This window comes from Syngnathoides biaculeatus, chromosome 12, assembly GCF_019802595.1.
Source record: "Syngnathoides biaculeatus isolate LvHL_M chromosome 12, ASM1980259v1, whole genome shotgun sequence".
Lineage (NCBI taxonomy): Eukaryota > Metazoa > Chordata > Actinopteri > Syngnathiformes > Syngnathidae > Syngnathoides > Syngnathoides biaculeatus.
Window position 1 is genome coordinate 476,123 of NC_084651.1, and position 19,000 is coordinate 495,122.

The window sequence follows — 19,000 nt, forward strand, 5'->3', positions numbered from 1 at the left end:
GCTCGACCCTGCCGGCGCACCCGTTAACGGGTCGCGACCCTCGTTAGCTCAAAGAGGGGGCGTGAAGTTGCTCAGCTTTTCAAAATTCAATGGCCTGACTGCTCGGGGTTTGAACCTTGGACGTCCACTGACGTACTGAACCAGGTGACCGATGTCTGCGTTTTATGTGCTTATTGTTGCTCTTTACTCTTTTTACGATGTCTTCAGGGGTGGCCAAACTTTCAAAAAAAAAAAAAAAAACCCCACCAACGGGACAGGTCACAAATGAGGTGAAAGGGAATAGTTAAAGATGAATGCATATCCATCCATCCATCCATCCATCCATCCATCCAGGCAGTCTCAAGCTTGTTTTACACGCTGACACGCTAGCTAAACGACCGCATCCTCCTTAAGCCTCGGAAAGATGCGACTGAGCTACTTTATCGTCGGTACACTTCTTTACCAAAGTTGCGATCTTGCTTTATCTTGGCCGACCAACTGCTAACATGTTAGCATTAGCTCAATTCTCATTTTTAACATTGCCTATGGAAAAAAAAAAAAAAAAGTAAAATATTAGTCAAGCAGGTTAGATTGTGAGCATTTAATCAATTTGCATCATAATTAGGATATGATATGATGTAAAACCCATTCTGGGCTATCCTAGCAGTGTCGGTTGTGAAGTTCTACTCATTAGCACGGCAGCTCATCGTTGAGGCGGGTGACGGTTCGGATTGTGGATTCGCTTCGCACGCTACACGTTAGCGTGTTATCTTGTAACACTGGATTGAGGCACCGTGAGAATTTCAAGCAAGTGATAAACAGGAAAGCGCGCACACTGCTCCGGGTCTCTCTTTGCCGTTTATTTGGGGCGGTCCCATGATGGCGACCGCCGCGCTTAACATAACTCCCCCCGAGCCAGCTCGGCCGGCGCTAAATGAGAAGCTTTGTCTTGTCAACGAGGTCCTTTATGCGGAAGGGTGCCGTTTGTCTCGGACCTCATGACCTCATTACGCTGACTTTGAGCAAGAGAAAGTGGACTCGTCCAGAACTGCCCGCCGGCCGGTGGCGGGGCACGTGGGCAACGACTGTTCACACTCACGTTCAATAATGCAAGACCGGATCAATCCATCAAAACATTACTTAATTACAACCGATATGTTCTGGCGGTACCGTGGTCAGCAAATGCGGTTCGCAGGACGTCAACATGTTCAGTATTCGTTGTGCTTGCGCGAAGCCAATCGCAGACACGTAGTCAGTGCGTGGGGGGGGGGGGGGCGGGGTGTCCGCCTCCAAAGGTGAAATTGCTTTCATCATCTCCAAAGGTTCTTAACACCCCCCCAGACACGCACAAAATCTGCCACAATATGTGGGGGGCGGGGCGTCGAGTGCGCGAGGCACAGCCACCCCCTCCCTCAAAACAAGCTCCTTTCAGACGAAAAAGAGGGCATAAAAGCGGTCACGAAAGAATGCCACAATTAGGACACTTGGGATCCGTTTGAAATCTGTAAATACCTACAAACGACGTCTCCATTCAGAGCCGAGAAAAAATGCGTGCTTGTGTTTACAATACGCGTCTTGTGTCGAACTGCGAGACCGCAGGGAGGGGCAAGCGGATGCTAAAATGAACACGAGGCTAATTAGGTTGGGACATCACCGACGAGTCGTGCGTCACGAGGCCGCACAGAAGCCCGAGTCATTAGAGGATGTGTTGCCACGGTTACAAAGGCCTCACCGTCGCCCTCCAACGCAAATCAGCACACAGTTACGCACGTGCACGGGTACGCGAGCACTCCCGAAAAGTTTGGAGAGAATTTTCGTCACAATGCACTCCGAAAGCCTGCGTCCAAATGCTGCTCGCCAACAAGGACGTGAGCGGCAAAATGCGTGAGAGGTTTCTGACGCCCGAACATTTCCTCACATTCCCTCAGTTAGCATTCAACAGTATTTCATTCCATGTCGGCCATAAGCGGGGCTCGACGTTAACACCCGTCGACCCGCCAAACGTGGCAGACCAGAAAAACAAAACAAAACAAACCTTTGTGACACGGGTGGTCGGCCATCCAGTGCGGGAAACCAAATAGTTCACGTCCGATTGGTAAAGCGCAAGAATACCGACGTTAGTCTGAGAAAAGTCGGAGAAAGGAAGCCCGTTTTCCGCTTTACCTTTTTTTATGGTCGGACGTTCCCTTTCCGTCCGCACGCCACCTCGAGTAACCCAATATGACCCGGGACTTTTCGGACCTACTCGCCTCTAAATATACATTCCGGGCACGGGCCGACGGATCGGCTTTCCTAGCCTGGACACGGTAAACAAGTTGGAAAAACAACCCTCGGAGTCGGACCCCGGCCCGCCGCGGAGACTTTTGTTAGTTTGACTCGTTTATCCAGGTGATCTTTTTAATGGCGGTGATGAACGAGTCGCCTCCGGAGAGAGGAAGAACAACTTCTTGAGAACTTCCTCCGTTCCCGTGGTGTGCGTGTCTTCGTGTCCTGCTCCAACTCTTTTATTGTGAAGTTGCCTTTGGGGACACTTGGCCCGGTCCACCAAGATCTCTATTCTTGTCACCTCGCCATTTCCCGAAGCCTCCCCGACTACCCGCGTGCGTGTCTTCTCCGAGCTCCTTTGGGCAGATTCGATTGCGTATTAGGAATTGAAAACTATGGCAACCCGTCAGAGGGCCGCAAACCCGCTGCAAAGCGCGCGATGGAGACGGAGACGGTGATTAGAGCGGCTCTCTTCCTGGAGAAGAAGAAGAGAGCGAGCCTTCATCAGAACCATTACGATGACGGGGTCAACATGAATGAGTATTGATGCTTTTATTTGTCCATCAGTGGCCGGAGAGCGCAACAAGCTGCACAACTCATAACCGCTGCAGCCTTTCAATGAGATTAGCTGCAGCCGTTGCCTTTTGTTTTGTTTGCTGCGGTCGGAGGTTTTTTCCATCCACTTTTGACTTCACATTCCATCAAACCAAAGGAAAAAATGGATTGCGAGGGGCTTATCCCTTGCGGTAAGTCAACACGCAAGTCGCCGATTCATTTGCAGTATTGACCCCGTTGCTCTTTGCTGAATTTACTCCGGTTGGGCCGCGCTCGTGACTCAGATATTGGCACGCGCTGTGAGGGTAAATGCGATTGACTTGCGCCGTGTGGGGGGGCACTTCAATGTAAATCAATGGGCCCGCGGGACGCCTACGTCACAACGATCGTCCTGCCTTTGCCTTGTTGGTTTGTTTGGAAAAGTGGAGCGAAAACGACTCTACAGACGCTGGAACTCGGGACAAAAACAATTCCCCGTTCACCGTTTGCCCAAATTTGCTCATTGACCAACCAATTCAGCGACTCGCTGAATGACCGTCCAATCGCGAGGGCAACAGCGAGACAAAGTCAAGAAACTTGAACAACTCGCAAGTCACCGTGGCGGGGGCCACGTAAAAAGGAACAACAACAGTAGCCCCCCCCAAAAATTTTGAAAAGAACTCAGCGATATGATGCACTGTTGAAATGCTTCGCGGGAACACGTCGTATTCCCAGAGATGGGCCGACAGAGCGGCCTTCGTATTCCTTCGAGGACATCCGGTACCGGTCAGCTGCAACGTCGGCCAGACAGACGGAAAAAATTCCCAAAAAGGACGGCCCCTTTGATCCGCAGTGCGCACCGCCTGATTTGATTGGACAATGACGAAGCACTCGAGAATCGCTCCTTTGTCACAAGACCCCGGTAAAGTCCAGTTACGGTCACACAACACCGGCAGAAAATAGGTCTTTCCTCTTTTATTACGGTCTCGTAAAAGACGAATCACGTGTTTTCCACCGTCGAATGTTTTCCCGGTCTCCAGGAAATCTGGCTACTCCCAAATTTCCAAAATGTGGCTCAATTTCACAAGCCGAACTGTCCATAGGTGCGAGCGTGAGCGTCTTTTTGTCGACGCGTTTACGAACCGGCGACAAAGCCAAAGTGTGTTCGTGTCGCCTCTCCTCTCACAGGCACGTTTAAGTCTCGTCGACGGCGACGCGTGACAAAAAAATGGAAAGCAGCTCGCGCGTGCCCTGCGGGTGACCTCCCGAGCCGCTCATTCTCACGAGGAGCCGACCCCAGCCAACTTCAGACAAAAGGCGGACGGACTGCGCCCCGAATGAGTGGCAGGCGGTCGGTCGCAGGACACTCGCCACCGGTTGGGAAGTGAACCCGCGCTGGCCGCACCCAAGTCGGGCGGCGCCCGGCAATGACACCTCTGTTCCCGAGTGCAACGAATGCGTGTTCGGGTTGCTGAGATTGGCTGGCGACCAGTCTTGGGTGCGTCTACCCTCTGTGCCGTGTAACGTAGCTCCTCTTCGCAGCACAACGGATACGCGTTTCTAATGAACATTTCTCAACTCGTGACGTGTCCTGAAGAAAAATGTGTTTCATTTCCATGGACGCAAAAAGTCAGACGACGTTACCTTCTGCCCGCCCGGTTAATCGCACCGGCGCAAAGGTACCCGTTGATGTGGGCCGCGGGGCATTAGCGCAGTAGCAGATGTTCAATATGTCATTAACATTTCCAGAAGGTTAGCGGACTCCGTTTGAACGGTGACAAAGTGTGGCCAGCCGGGTCTTCGTTGACCTTTTTGGCCAAACATTTAAACATTTCAGAACTCTGCCTTCGAGCTGACAGTTAATTAGCTAACAAACAAGTGCAAGCAAACGAAGCCGCTCCCGCGCTAACAAATGACACGAAGAAGCAGAGTCAGGCACGGCTGATTAGTGAGGATTTTATGCAAACTGGGACGCTGGCATGCTAACAAATGACTAAACGCTCATGTACTCAGAAACTGGCAAGCTCTTGGACTAACAATATTTGGCAAGGGCACACACCCACTAGCGGATATGACAAACAAGTACACACTCACTGAAACGCTAATGAGCAGACACCAAATTCACAAACTAATAACTAGCGCACATGATAACAAGTTCACAGGCCTCGACGCCAACTAAAACATCCTAATAAAGGAGCCGATGCTTTGAAACGTTGCTACATCTTGCACAAATTACCACAAACCATTCAACCGTTTTCTGAGCCGCTTATCCTCACGAGGGCCGATCCCAGCTATCACCGGGCACGCCGTGAACTGGTCGCCAGCCAATTGCAGGGGCGCGTAGAGACAGACAACAGACACCTACGGGCAATTTAGAGTCTCCAATGAATGCGAAGGAAAGCGGAGTGCCCACCCGGAGAAAAGCCACACAGGCGCGGGAGGAGAACATGCAAACTCGACACAAGCGGGGCTGGGATTTGAACCCCGGTCCTCACCAACGCTCTAAGCAGTTACAGCACCGTGGCGTGGCGTGCCGCCCCACCGAACCAAGCTCAAGTTCTCACAAACCAGTACACAATTACATAAAAAGGACCCAAGCATTCCATTTGGAGTAACGATGGAATCCGTCAAAATGTCTTGGGGGGTTTTTTGGGCCCAACCCAATATCATCGTTACACCACGGCGATGTTAGCGTAGCGCTGCATTGCTTCGAGGCGTACGACAGAGGCGCTGGCAGCGTCTCGAGAGGAGACGCGTGGACTAAAGCTGGAAGTCGGAGCCAACAGGCGAGCAGGTGGAGGAAACAAATCACCTCCAGTGTAAAACAAATGAAATCAAGTCGGCATAAAACAACCTGACGCCACTGGCCAACTTCATTTTTTCGCACTGCTAATACAGGCAAGGCGCTGGTAGACCGCGGGAGACAATTGTTATTAGTAGACGAGAATCCGTCTGCAGCTGACCTTCACCGCCACACTCACAAAATGGCTGCAAACAGAGAAGAGCTCGTTCACAAAGGGCACTTTATTTCCACCGGAGTCCTCGGTGCCGTCCCAGTTTTCTTCCGAGCGAACAGAACTTCCGAGTTGCACGCCTTCAGGTACCACGATGAGGCCTACTGAAAGACAGGAAGCCTAAATAAGACGGGAAGAAGAGGCAGAGCTGGTTCCAAACCAAACTCCAATCAGAGTTGCTCCCCCAGGGCAAAACGACTCTTAGCGTTGCCACACGCTCAGTCAACTGCTGCACTTGTCGCACGTCCGTAAAGAGAATCGTCCTCACCGTCATCTTTTGTGTCGTGAACATGCAAGCGCCTGCCTATACAGGAAATCTGCATCTCTCTCCGCATTTTCACAAACGCACTTGTTAATAATGGAAGGCATCGGCGCAGGGGGCAGCCGGAGCACCCGGGGGAGCGGGCAGGGGTGTCGGTGCCTTGCGCAAGGACACCGCGGCCTTCAGTCCCGGCGAACCTTTAATTCAAAACGTCCAACTGTAAAAATATTCGCTATTAAGTACTGTGACGATGGAACTATCGCATTGTTCACTATTTATATTTGCTTTGTTTTATGATGCTGTCGGGCAGCTTTTAGAAATGAAAATCTGTTCTCATGAAAGTTACGGAAAATAAAACGTGTTTCAATACCTCTGAATGCATTACTTTTGTCCTATAAAATGTTTTGTTTAACTGTGCATTGGGGATGTCGTCGTATTGTGGCTGGTCTGAACAATATCCCCTGCCATAAAATTCCAGTGAAAACGCGATCCTGAGTCACCGTCCCAAATAAACCGAAACTTGCCAGCCTGCAAAATGGACGGAAAAAAATGAATGGATGAATCCAGAGACAAGCGTGGACGAATGAACGCGCAAAGGTCGCCAAAAGCCGAGCAAACAAAGTAGGAGGACGTTTCGTCCACCTGCCGGGTTTTTGCTCGAGTTGCCGCGCGCAATGACAAACCAACTCGCAGCAGATGCCCATCGATCCGCGGCCTCTCGACCGTCGGAAGGTTCGCCAAAGTGTTACTTGTCGTCGTGGCAACCGGGAGGAGCTCCAGACCGGGAAGGTTCGCGGGAGGCCCAGCGACTGCGTCTGTGCGAGCCGGCATAACAATTAGCCACGCTCTTAATAACCAGGCAGGCGTCGTGCGTCCTTTCGATATCATTACGATCAATAATGCAGTGCAAACGGAAATGGCACAGGATTGGGGGGGCTTTGGCCCGCGAAGTGTCGGCCTCCAAATCCATTTAGCAGAAACTGTTGCTTAGTAGCAACTTTACACAGTCAGCGTCAGCCATGACGTACGGTAGCGAAGCACACGATCAGAATCAGAAGCAGCCTTCACGGCCCAACGGCGGGACCAATAATCCATCGGGAGCGTCGGGAATTCTTTCCAGGGTGTGGAATCGGTGGATGAGCGAAGGTGAAATGGACACGAGTGGTTAGCTGTGCTGTTGGAACCCTTTCAACGAGTTCCACAAAAGGGGCTGCGCATTTATATTTCACATGCACACAACCCTAATCGGTGAAAAAAAATTCCTGCAGCGTGGCACAAAACACAACTGTACAGCCAGAAAAAAAAAAAGGGAAAAAGGTGCCGGTCCATTTTGGGCGCACGCCACGTCTGGGGGAGCACGTCTCGCGTCGCTGGTTAACGCGGCGGCGACGGGCCGACGACGGCACGTAACTCATCCCGGGAACCGCGCCTCTTCCTGGCTTCACTTAACAAGGTTAGGAGACGGCGGGCCGGAGGAGACATTTGTCACGCGCCCGTCGCTTCTTGCGCGCGCGGAATTATGGAAAGTCGACGACGTTCGGCTCCTCGTTTGATCCAATCGTCGTTTTCCAAAATAACAAAACCAGTTGGACGCATTGCATGGACGGAGGTATTGACATCCCAAATATGGACGCCTTTCTTGTTGATGTTGGAGCTGAAACTGATCTCGGTCTAGTTCATCCCCCCAAACACAAAATGAAAATACTCGCAAGGAGCATGGAGAAGAAACGCACGCTGACAATTAGCGAATCTGCTGCCAAACTCGATCATCAAACTTTGACTCCGCCTAAGGTAAGAATGCTCGTCAATTTGCAGGCTTCCATCTGGCTAAGACAGCTGCTTCTCATTCTTCATTTGGGTGAATTCCCGAGCAAGAATTTGTCAAAGGATGACGGACCCCATCCAGGTCAATTCGGGTCCTTGAGAAGAATTTGGAGTTTTCAGGTCCGACGAGGCCCTGGAAAAGGTGAAAAGGAATTCAAAGTGCGTAAAATGGCGGTCGGACACCTTCGGGGGAGTTTTCAGAGCGTTGGCCTCGCAGTTCTGAGGACTGGGGTTCAGATCCTGGACTTTGCACGTTCTCCCAGTGCCTGCCTGGCTGGCTTTTTTCCGGGTGGGCAAAACGTGCCTACGTCGGTTCAAGACTCTAAATTGTCCCCAGGTGCGCTGGCGCCTTGTCCAGGGTGTACCCCGCCTCCTGCCCGATGACAACTGGGATTGGCTCCAGCACTCCCGCGACCCTGGTGAGGATAAGCGGCTCAGAAAACGGACGGACGGATTGTAATGAATGGCCTCCCACATCTGCAGTCGCGTACGTTCCATTGGAAAAACGATTTCCCGGGTTAAACTCGAGATCAGGGGTCACCAACGCGGTGCCGGCGGGCGGACGGTAGCCCGCATCAGGCGCCCCCGAGGTATGTTCTAAAAATATCACGGGCCGCACATTGTTACGATCATTTGGACTCGCTTACGTGTCTTCAAATTTGCCGCGAACGGGGTCACGATCGGCGCTCAAAAAGGTTGCTGAGGCCCGGTTTCGATGGCAGTCCTGCGCAGGCCTCGCTGACCACGGCTGCTTTTCTCTTTGTGCAAAATATGACGTATGTCGCCTCTCCTTTGCGGCACTGAATTGCTTGCATGAGGCGACAGAGAAGAATGAAGACTGCTATGATATGAAATCGGTCAAGTGCCAGCCCCAGAATACAAGTCGGAGCCGGGTCGAAATAAATGAATAATTCATCATCGCAGTATACGAGTGCGCTGCAGCCTGCCCTTAAATCACGGAGCAACGGATGTCAAGGGAACGATCAGAACGCTGAAGTCTTCCTCGTAGTCCGTCTCGGCATCAAACATTGACCTCGGCGTTTTGGCCCCTTTTTCGGGATGTCTCTGGAGAAAACGGTACCGAGTTGGGGCAACTTAACAAACCGGGTGACACACACACGCCAGGTTGGACCACGACACAAAATAGACGACGGAGGGGGAAAGTGATGGGCTCCGTCTAGAACTATTGACAAAAGCATTGCACAAATGTGACTGAAGGCAACTGGAGACTGTTTGAGGTCAACGTCACCTCATATGGGATTGAAAAGATTGCCTGTACAACGCAAGTATCATTACGCTGACATTTTGGACCGTGCAAGCGATGACTCCGGCCATAATTGAGCTCAAAGGGAAATTTTCTCCCACAAATCAAAGTTGGATCCGATCCAATTAGACGCCGACTCAGACGCGGCTGAATATTTTAGCAGCACGTGAGGCTAATACGCATCTTTTTAATGCCGGCTTCCAGCTCCGAGGCGGCGGCCCCACTTGCGCGGCAAACGTGCCGAGGAAAAAAGAAGACGTGTGGCGCAATGGAGCGGGAAGTGTGCAACGCGAGCTCTTCGAACGGGACGCCTGCACCGCTGAGCGTTCGTCTAATCTCGTTTGGAAAAGAGACACACACACACACACACACAATATCTCACCAGTCCTGATGTGGACCAAAACGGAGCTTTGCCAAATATCACAGTTCAACCAACTGCTGAATGACCAAAATCAAACATTCAGCCCGAAAAGCTGATTTACAAACATTGCTCTGCCGACAGTGAATTAGTGTGTTCTAAAAATAGGTGAAAGAACGCCATACGGTAGGTTGTCGCATCGGACGCGTGTTTTTGTTCATGCGGCGGACACGTTCCCTTACCCAATATGTTCTCCGTGTGGGAACTCGGCACTTCGCCGGACTGAAAAATCCTAATCCCAACACATAAACCATCGCACCCCTCGACGGTGACCCGCTTCTATTTTGGTTGAACCAAAGTTGACACGGCTCTCACACAGAGTAGGAAAGTGTGATACTAAGCAAACAGCCAGCTGTCCTGTTGTGTCAGGCCGCTGGTTCTGTTGGCCGCGGGCCCGGGAGAAGGCTTACTTTGACAAAACAGAGCCTCACTCGACGTTACAACCGAGTCCCGTCAACGGAGCGGGCCCGACATACAAACTTCTGAAAGCGTCTCCCACACTTTCGTTCGCAGGGACATCCATCCTCCCTCCTCGCCGCTCCGTCGCCGACGCAAAAAAATGCCAGGCTTCCGGTTCCGGCGCCCAACGTGAGAAGCCGATCGCTGTCAAAACTCGGGTTGCCAGGGGCGACGCAGACTATTCCGGCAGCCGTCAAGTTGCTTCAAAACAGAAGCGGTACCTCCGGCGAGCTTGGAACTCGGGGAAACCCTTTTTGCCCATCAAAATGTATCAAATACTGTTGAGTCATTCCAGGCCTCTTAAAAACAAACCCAATTTGTCTTTTTCATAAATCCGATCCAAGAAAATAGGAAACGATCAACTACTCGAATGAAATGTTAACGACTGTACATAGTGTGCCTTGAAGGGGTGTGGTCTAGTGGGTATTTATTTATTTAACGACCACAGTTGACTTTGTACGGTGTCATCAAGTATATCATAATGGCCGGCCGCTATATATTTACCACTAAAGCTATTAATAGAAGCATTTGGAGTTGAGCGGGGTCTATTATTTGCTCTACATAAAGTGAGAAGGTTCCTCAAGTGATCCCGGGCAGGTCTATAAAAAGGGAACCCCGGGGGGGGGGGGGGGATTTCTTTTTTCTTATCCTGCAGTCTCATAAATCAAAGCGGGGTGGCAAGCAGCCGTTAAAACAGAAATCAGTAGAAGAAACGTCACCTGGGACGAATTGCGATCAATTATTCACAAAGCGATGGGACGGTCTGGCTTGTAGGCCAGTTTTTCTCGTTTTTTTTTTTTTTTTTTTTTTAATACGTGTACACACACACACACACACACACGTCTCCTATTAAAATATTCAAAGGCTCGAGGCTCACCGTGGTGAAGCTTTGCAGCTTTATCAACTGAACGGAGAAGCAAGGCGGGCACTTCGGCAAAATAAGCAACCTAGGCGAGCCTTTTCTAGTCGATTCTGAAAGTTTGGGCCGGCCTGCCCATTTCGCTGAAACCACATCCCCCAAACTCCGATGACCTCCGATGAAATTCAAATGTAGCAGCTTTCATATGCTTACATATTATGACACATTCAAAGCGCAAAAACGTAACCGCTTAAACTCCGGGGTGGCTTTTCCGCGCTTTGTCAACGAGGCGCTCTAAAGTAGCCAGCGTAGCGCAACGTCCGTGTCCCCACGCGGGCCGTTTTTGCGGCTTCCTCGCTCATCCGTGTTTCTCTCCATGACATGCGCGCACTCGCGGCCAACAACGAGGCGCTCCGATGCGGCCACGTTAGTGGACTTTGCAAGGGAAGATGCATTTTCAAGGTGTAGCCACAGTCAGCTGGCTAAGTGCACCTTGTAAATGTGCCACATAACCACTGATCCAAAGTCGTTCAAGTTCTGATAAAGGGCGACTTCACAAATACACCCTGGAAAAAAAAAGTGCAATCTTGAAAAACGCTTTACACTGATTGGCCCTCCTACTTCTCAGGATTGACATGTTGTCAACAAATATCTTAAAACATCCATTAAGTGAGCCACTTATCCTCACAAGGGTCCCAGGAGTCCTGGAGCCTATCCCAATGATCTTCAGGCGGGAGGCGATGGACACCCTAGACCGGTCGCTAGCCAATCGCAGGGCACATAGAGACAAACGACACAAATATCTGAACTTCCTTTGCAGGATGGAAGCGGAGTAAAATAAAATCATTTTCACAACGGTTGAAATCCAGTACATAAAGTACGTCGGTAACTGGTCTCCTAAGGACTAACTGGTTGTTGCCAAAAAGCAAGAAAGGTCATCCAAAAGTGAGGCCATCAAAACGCGTTTGAAGTTTGTGAAGTGGCTAACGACACACACATTGAGCGCGTGAGCTGCTTGCACGTCACGGCACTTCCACGGTCGTCCTCGTCCTCGTCCCTCCCGGTGTCGCACGTTCTCACCATCGACTCGTGACTGGTCCTTTGACACCTTATGGCGAACACCCTTCATGGACCAACGACACGGAACACTGGAGGTGAAGTCAAAGGAAGCGGAACAAAACCTTCGGCTTCAAACTCCCCGACAACACGCGGGGCCAAAGGCGTCGGTCGGGGAGCAAACATTTGATGATACCGAAGTCGCTTTTTCAGATACTTTACTTTTAAGGGGCGTTTTCTCGAGTGGCAGAAGTACTTGATTGGGGTTGGCCGTTTAGTCCAGGTGTGAGCACCTCAGCGTGAATTGCGGCTTGCAACAGCTCCTCGTGAGTGTTTTCATTTTCTATACCCATATTTGCCTGTTTGAGTAAGGCGGAGGCTTTACGTGTCCCCGCGATCGATGTTTGGGGCTTCACGCCCGAGGCAGGGTCACCCGCGACAAAACGGTCCGAGGTGAGGGACCAGACGAATTACGGGCCCAAAAAAAACCTCCCCAACGAGTACTAAAAATGGCCATTCTGGAGAGACCAAGTCGGAGTCTCTCGGCTGCCCTCGGAACGCCTCGGGAAGATCTGGAAGAAGTGGCCGGGGAAAGGGAATTGCCGCTGTTACCGTAGCCTGAAGAAAAACGGTCAAACGGGGGTGGGGGGTGGCACAGAATAAGATACATAAACCTCTACCATGCAAACGTACTCCTTGAAATGATTGAAAGTTTGCTTATAAGAAAAAGAAAAATGATCCTTGAACCGAGACACCATTCATGTATTAATAATGTTCCTTCCACATGTAATGACCACAGCGTCGCTGAAGCTTTGGAGACGGATGAGACGGGCTCGTCGGCGGCTACAAAAAGAAACAACAACTGTGAGACCCACAAAGGAAGTTCACCTTCCTCACCTTCCTCAAGCACACGTGCAGAAAGTAGCGAATGGAAAGAATCTGCGCTTTGGACGAGGTTTCGCGGCACACGAAAAGCAAACGGACCGGAGTGCACCGAGAACGGATCTCGGTGCTGTGCGGTGCTACTCGTCCACGCTTTCATTATCGAGAATATTCAATCTCCTTTGTCTGGATTATCCACATACACGTGAAGATGAATTCAGTCGGCAAAAAAAAAAAAAAAACAACAACAACAAAGAGATGGTCAATGATGTGAACATTTAACCAGTAAATGAAAACAGAAAAAAGTGTGACAAAAACCACAGAAGCGGAACTGGACCTCATAGGCGCAGCATAGCATCCAACGGCATCGCAACGAAACGTCATGTCTGAAACTTTGTGGCGTTTTTGTGGGGAAACAGTGACAAAGACCACAGAATCCGAAGTGGTGGAAAGCCATAAGATAGAAAGATCAAGGTGGCTTGGGCGTTCCTTTGTGGGGGAAAAACGTGCGAATGAAAAGAGAACCGTAAACGTCCTTTCCTAGCCCGTCTTTTCAGCCCTGTCACGTGCTTGCACGGCAGCAGTCGAGCGGCAGGAGGAAACGCGCCGTCTCCAAAGAGCGTCACAGACCGTGCGGACAAAGTGATTTTATTTTCGAATGACGTCTTTCACGCATCTGTGGAGTTGTATGAAAAGCCTCTGTGATCAACGTAAAGGTGCGACTACACCACTCCAGACTTCGACATCAAATCCAAAAAAATAAGAACAATAAATTGCCTCGGAAAATCTGCATCATCTTGAATGCGTGACGGTGGCTGGAAGTCATTTCTGCGTGCGTGATTTCACTCACACACTTTCAATTTTTTTTTTCTTTTTATACACGCCATCGCATTATGCGGCCGGATGTTAATATTGTGCGTCTTCCAATCGGAGCGCTATTTGGCGAGAGACGTTAGCGCTCGTGTTTGTATTCGCATGCCGGTGAGGAGTGGCTCGCTTTTACTATGCATTGACGACTCCACGTGCTTACGTGGATTCAAAACGCGCGCACACACACACACACACAGCCGCATCTGTTTCAACACAACGCAATGATCAAAGGGAATATTTCTTTCATAAATCACATACTTTCTTGTGTTTGTGTGCGGCTCCGTGAGAGTGTGACATGTGTGTAGCATCTGACTGTGGGCGTTTTTTTAAGGTTTTTTTTTTTTTTTTAAAGACAAAAAAAAAAAAAAAAAAAAGGAAAAAGAAGATTTGATTGTTACTGGAAACCTTTTTTTTTTTAAATTACTTTTTCCCCCGCAACAGCTGAAAGATCCCACCAAGCCGACACGCACCTGCGGCGACTTTCCAGCTATGTGACAAGTCAAAAAGATCGGGCCGACACGCACAATTGTCACAGTGCACGTGACTCTGACTGTCAGAAACCTGGCGAGAAAACTTTTGCTTGGATTTATCGTATACATCGTCATTCTCGGCATTCTCTTGCTGCCTTTGTTCCACTGCACCAAGTCAGATTCACAGAAGAATTTCTAATCGAGAAAATGACGAGAAGAATACCACAGAGACTTTCAGAAGTTAACACATTGTGCCAGTGTCAAGGTGGGTGTACTCATTTAATAAACATTAAGAAAACAAACAATGGACTTTTATTCCTAAACAGAAACGCAATGAAAACCAGATTTGACGTGAATAATTTATTTCTTACTGGAATTTGTTATCTGCTATCCAAATGAAAAACAATACAATGTAATACATAATTAATTACACTACATGTGCAGTAAATCGATTGTATTTCCTGCATTTGATGTGAAACCAAAAAGACAAAAATCAAATGGTGCCTGTCAAATCCCCGAGGAAACAAGTTGCCTCATCAGAGCCTTTCAACTGTGACGCAGACGACACGCTAACCGGCCCGGTCCCTCGTCATGCTGCCGACTAAGAACGACGTGCGGCGACTCCCGTGAGGCTTTTTTTTCCTTTTCTTTTCTTTTCCGCTCTCGTGTGCGCTGCCGCCGCTTATCGGCACGTTGGCAGCGTATCGGTCGGAGGAAGGATTTCCAACATCCGGCTGACGTCCCGCCCGAGCCCCAATTGAATTGAATTGAATCATGACTTGAAATGAATCCACTCCCGAACATGCTTGAGTTTGCTTTTGCATGTCAGAAAGTACAGCAAGGAGAGGTCATACTTCTCCTTTTTAGCCTTTTCATAAATTAGCCAAGATTTCTTAATACCACGCAGCCACGTGCAAACTCCACGGAGGCGGGGCTGGGATTCGAACCCCGGTCCTCAGAACTGCGAGGCCAACGCTTTGCAGCTGCTCCGCCGTGCCACCCCGTTTGAAAATGAACATTTACTGTGTTTATTTTCGTCAAACTACTTTGGGTGGATAGCCAATATTTCTAAAGAAGTCTTATTATCACTTGGTCAAAAACGTATTTGAAGATGGCAACAAATAAGACGGAGAAAATGTCGCTTTTATTACTGAAACACTCATTATTTTCATTTGGTCCCTAAGGAATATTAAGAGTGCAATTATTAGAAAATAAATAAGTGAATTCTGTTTCAAATGAGGCTACAAACGAAGAAATTTTGGGTGTCATGTACCAAAGTGAGTTCATCTCTGATTACTATTAACAAATAATCCACATTTTGAAATATGTGTTTTTTTTTCCCCAGAGTCCTCACATTTTATTTTGGGGCAATAAATAAACTTCATTTATATTGGAATAAGGTCAAAATGAACGAGCAGCCTGAACTCCCTTTTTGTGAGTGAGTCAGTCGTGTTTTTATTTTGAATAAATGAGCCAACATTTGTGAGCACTTTTTGGGAGTATTTCGAAGGCCAAAAAAAAAAAAGAAAAAAGAATTGAATCAATTTCAGAAAAAGGCCGTAAGACTTTTGCAATCACTTAATCTGCGCGGCATGTTTACAAGCAGAGCGATCTCGAGCCGTGACTTGACTAATTGCTTAATGGAAAATGCATGTTGTTTTTCCAGACGCACCAACAATGAAAATGATCCACTTTCACAGCAAAGCCGGAACTTGTTTCTACCGCCGCACACAGCAGGGACGGTCGGCGAAGAGACCCGAGCTAGGTCGGCTTGTTGACCTTCTGTAAGGGCCCCTCCACATGTGCCGTGAGCTTCCAGTCTTACATAAGCGCACCCGAGCGGCGACGGGCTGCGATTGGCCCGCCGTCGGCTGCGGAAGGAAGCGCCAATTCATCGGGGGACCGCTGCCAAATGCCTCCAGATGGCGATCCGTCTACGTTTGCTATTATTCCCTCAAATACTCGGCTTGTCCCTTTCGGGCTCATCTCAGATGAACGCATATCTACGTTTGGCACAATTTTTACGGCGGATGCCCTTCCTGACGCAAGCCTTCTCGGGGAGCGGAGGCCCCGGTGGGATACGAACCCACAACCCCTGGTGCTCTAACCGCTGAGCTACGGGGCCTCCCTCAAATACTACTGTATACTGTAGATGTATATGATTGGGGTACAGCACATGAAATGAAGAAAGGTGCTTTTCCACGGGGGGGCGAACAGGTGACACGTTTGGCAATCATTTGGAGAAATGGACCTTAGATGGGTAAAAAGCAATCCATTTTTCCCGAGCGTCATCCGTTTCATTGTATGAAACGGATGACGCTCGGGGCGTAGCATCTCCGAGAGCGGAGAGCACAATTTCAGCACGTATTTAACGCGTCTTTGATGAAAAACGACGGCCGATTTTCCTCATTTCTTTGAATGCGTGATGTATCCGGCACGTAATTGCAAAACGCCTCTGATGAGATGTGACTATTTGAGGAAATGCACTCAAATAGTGGAGGCTGCTTCCAATAATCCATTGAGGGGTGACATTTATTTGAGGGAAAAGGTCACAACACCGCACGTGCATTTAAGGACCGTTTTCTTGCGGGGCGATTGTTCGTTCGTTTGCTCCAACGGAGGATGCGGCCGGCGATTCATCGGGGCACGGCGCCTACAAGGGTGGAGGCAAGTACCTGAATGAAGGATGTTTGGGAGCGAGCCGATGCCGAGTCCCAATCCGACATCTTTTGAAAGAAATACGGGTTGGGGAAACGTCTCGAGAATACGACGGCAAATGGCCAATTTCCAGTGATTTTTGAAAAGCAACGAGCGGCAAATTCTAAACAACGCTTTTCTCTAGTGTGATGATATTTGTGGAAAGAAAATGATTGTAAGTCATGCTGGAACATCCTACCGGGAGCAAAGGGAGGCGGGGGGGGGGGGGGGGTGTCTATCCTTCTTGTTTATGTGTTTTGTTTTGTTCATAAAATGATGCAGCTTCTCTCAATAGGACCCTTCTATCGGTCATTTCAAGTCGAATTTTCTGGGCGGAGCAGAATTGAATTTATTGACGAAAAAAGGCTCCGAGCGCGTGTTCTTATTAGGAAAGCGTACTCACACGAAGGCGTGGTAGACGAACGCCCACTCCCGGGGTCTCTCCAGGACATTGTACAGGTAGTTCTGGAGCCATCGGTAGCGCGCGTTCCTCCTGCCGCCTTGCGCGCTGTAAGTCAGCGGCTTGCCCAGCAAGCTGAGCCGGGCGCCCCGCTTCCTGCGGTCGGCGGCGCCGGACGCTCCCAGCCCGTCCCCGGCTCCGGTTCGGACCGCGTGGTTCATCGTCCGCTGGCCGAACTCCACGTCCCTCGGGGGGAAGTCCCTTCCCGGGAGTCCCGGGGAGGTCTCGAGCCAAATTCCGGAACCGACGACGCCGAAACCGGCACCGCCGCCCCCGCTCTCGTCGCCGCCGTGACCCCGCGGCATGGCATCACCGGCGCGGGTGTGGAGGGTGCGAGGAGACCGGTGGACATTCACACACACACACGCAGACGCAGCCGGCGGGTTGGGTGGGGGCTCCTTTTCTTTGGGGTGTTTTTGGGGCTAATGTACAGTCCTCATCTGGTGTGCTACCGTGGCTGTCTGGACCCAACACTTGTGCAAGACGGGAGAGAGTGGTGGGGTTGCAAAGATTTGAATCCATGGAGACATTTGTGGGCAAAGGGGCGGAGGGTGGGCTGGCTGCTTGGTTGGTTGGTTGGAGTTAGGTCGGGGGGGGGGGGGGTGACAAAAGTACTCACGGAGGTAAACGTATTAGCAATACTCTCCAGATCGTCTCCGACCTCAGAAGGAGAACATATGGACAAGAAATACTTCCTTGGCACATTGTGAATTTATGAGTGCTGGTCCCGGCTCAACCGCTGAACTCTGGACCTTTTGCTTGAAAGAAAGGGAAAAAAGAAACAGAGAAAGGGGCTTTTTACCTGTTCAACTTCATTCAATTGAACGTCATTTTTTTTTACGATGAAAGGTTGGAAACGCAACAATATTTTGTCATGTTCCACCAAATAAGCCACTTGAAATAAAATATTCAAATAAGTCGGACCAACTATCAACATGACGCTTGTTCGTATTCGGTGGGAAACGCCATTAAAGTGGGTTCCCACCCTTCGAAATCACGCACCACCTTCATTGCTGTGCATGGCGTCCTTAAAGTGACCATTGAGAGGAAAAAGACAATGACAAACTCATTTTTTTGGGAGGATTTCATTCTCATCTCACCGAAATTCTGTCAAGCGGCTCACTCACTTCCGGGTTGGGGGGACAAGTGACCGCCTGTTGCCTTGACGTCGCGGGCAGTTATCCGACCAGTTACCTCCCGAAAGGCTACAAGTCAAAGTTTCTGACCAATATTAGAATACTTATTATTAATGGGTCCACTGAAGAATTGAGGGAGTTGGTCACGAAAGATACGTTTTGACTTTTCCCTCTGGTTTTCATTCCCGCCACCCAAAAACTCATTTCCGGTTTGGCTTTTGTTTTTTGTTTTTGTTTTTTTTTTTTTAAAAAAAAAACGCTCCAAAAGGTAAATATGTCATTCAAAAATGTTTTTGTTGTTTCGTGCTAAGAAAATAAGTGTTATGCAACGACATTTTAATAAATTAAAACTGTCTGAAACATAATACAGTAGGTATTAATCGTGGAGTCATCAAGATGAACAAAACAAAAGTGACACTTTTATTTGAGCATTTTTTCCCCATCATTTTTAACAATTAAAATAAAAAAAGTGTTGTATTTTGCAGACTCCTGCTTCCAGGAAATTGTTTATTCTCACTTGATTTCTACTACACATATTTCCTACCAGACGA

The 19,000-nt window shown here is 49.4% G+C and overlaps 1 protein-coding gene across 11 annotated transcripts in view; it reads right to left on the reverse strand.

Annotated features, from left to right (window-relative positions):
- Nucleotides 1-18,643, reverse strand: part of kcnq5a (potassium voltage-gated channel, KQT-like subfamily, member 5a) — a 36,259-nt gene extending 17,616 nt beyond the window's left edge. For 9 of the 11 annotated variants that reach the window (XM_061836419.1, XM_061836420.1, XM_061836417.1 and 6 more), the window contains exons 1-2: nt 18,414-18,643; nt 17,257-18,071 (exon numbers count right to left, since the gene is read on the reverse strand). In XM_061836419.1, coding sequence (XP_061692403.1) covers nt 17,257-17,618 — 362 coding nt within the window. In that variant the 5' untranslated portion in view covers nt 17,619-18,071; nt 18,414-18,643. Of the gene's footprint in view, nt 1-17,256 lie in introns of all 11 variants that reach the window. The other 2 variants (XM_061836415.1, XM_061836425.1) reach the window with 2 other exon arrangements.
- Nucleotides 18,644-19,000: the final 357 nt, after the last annotated feature.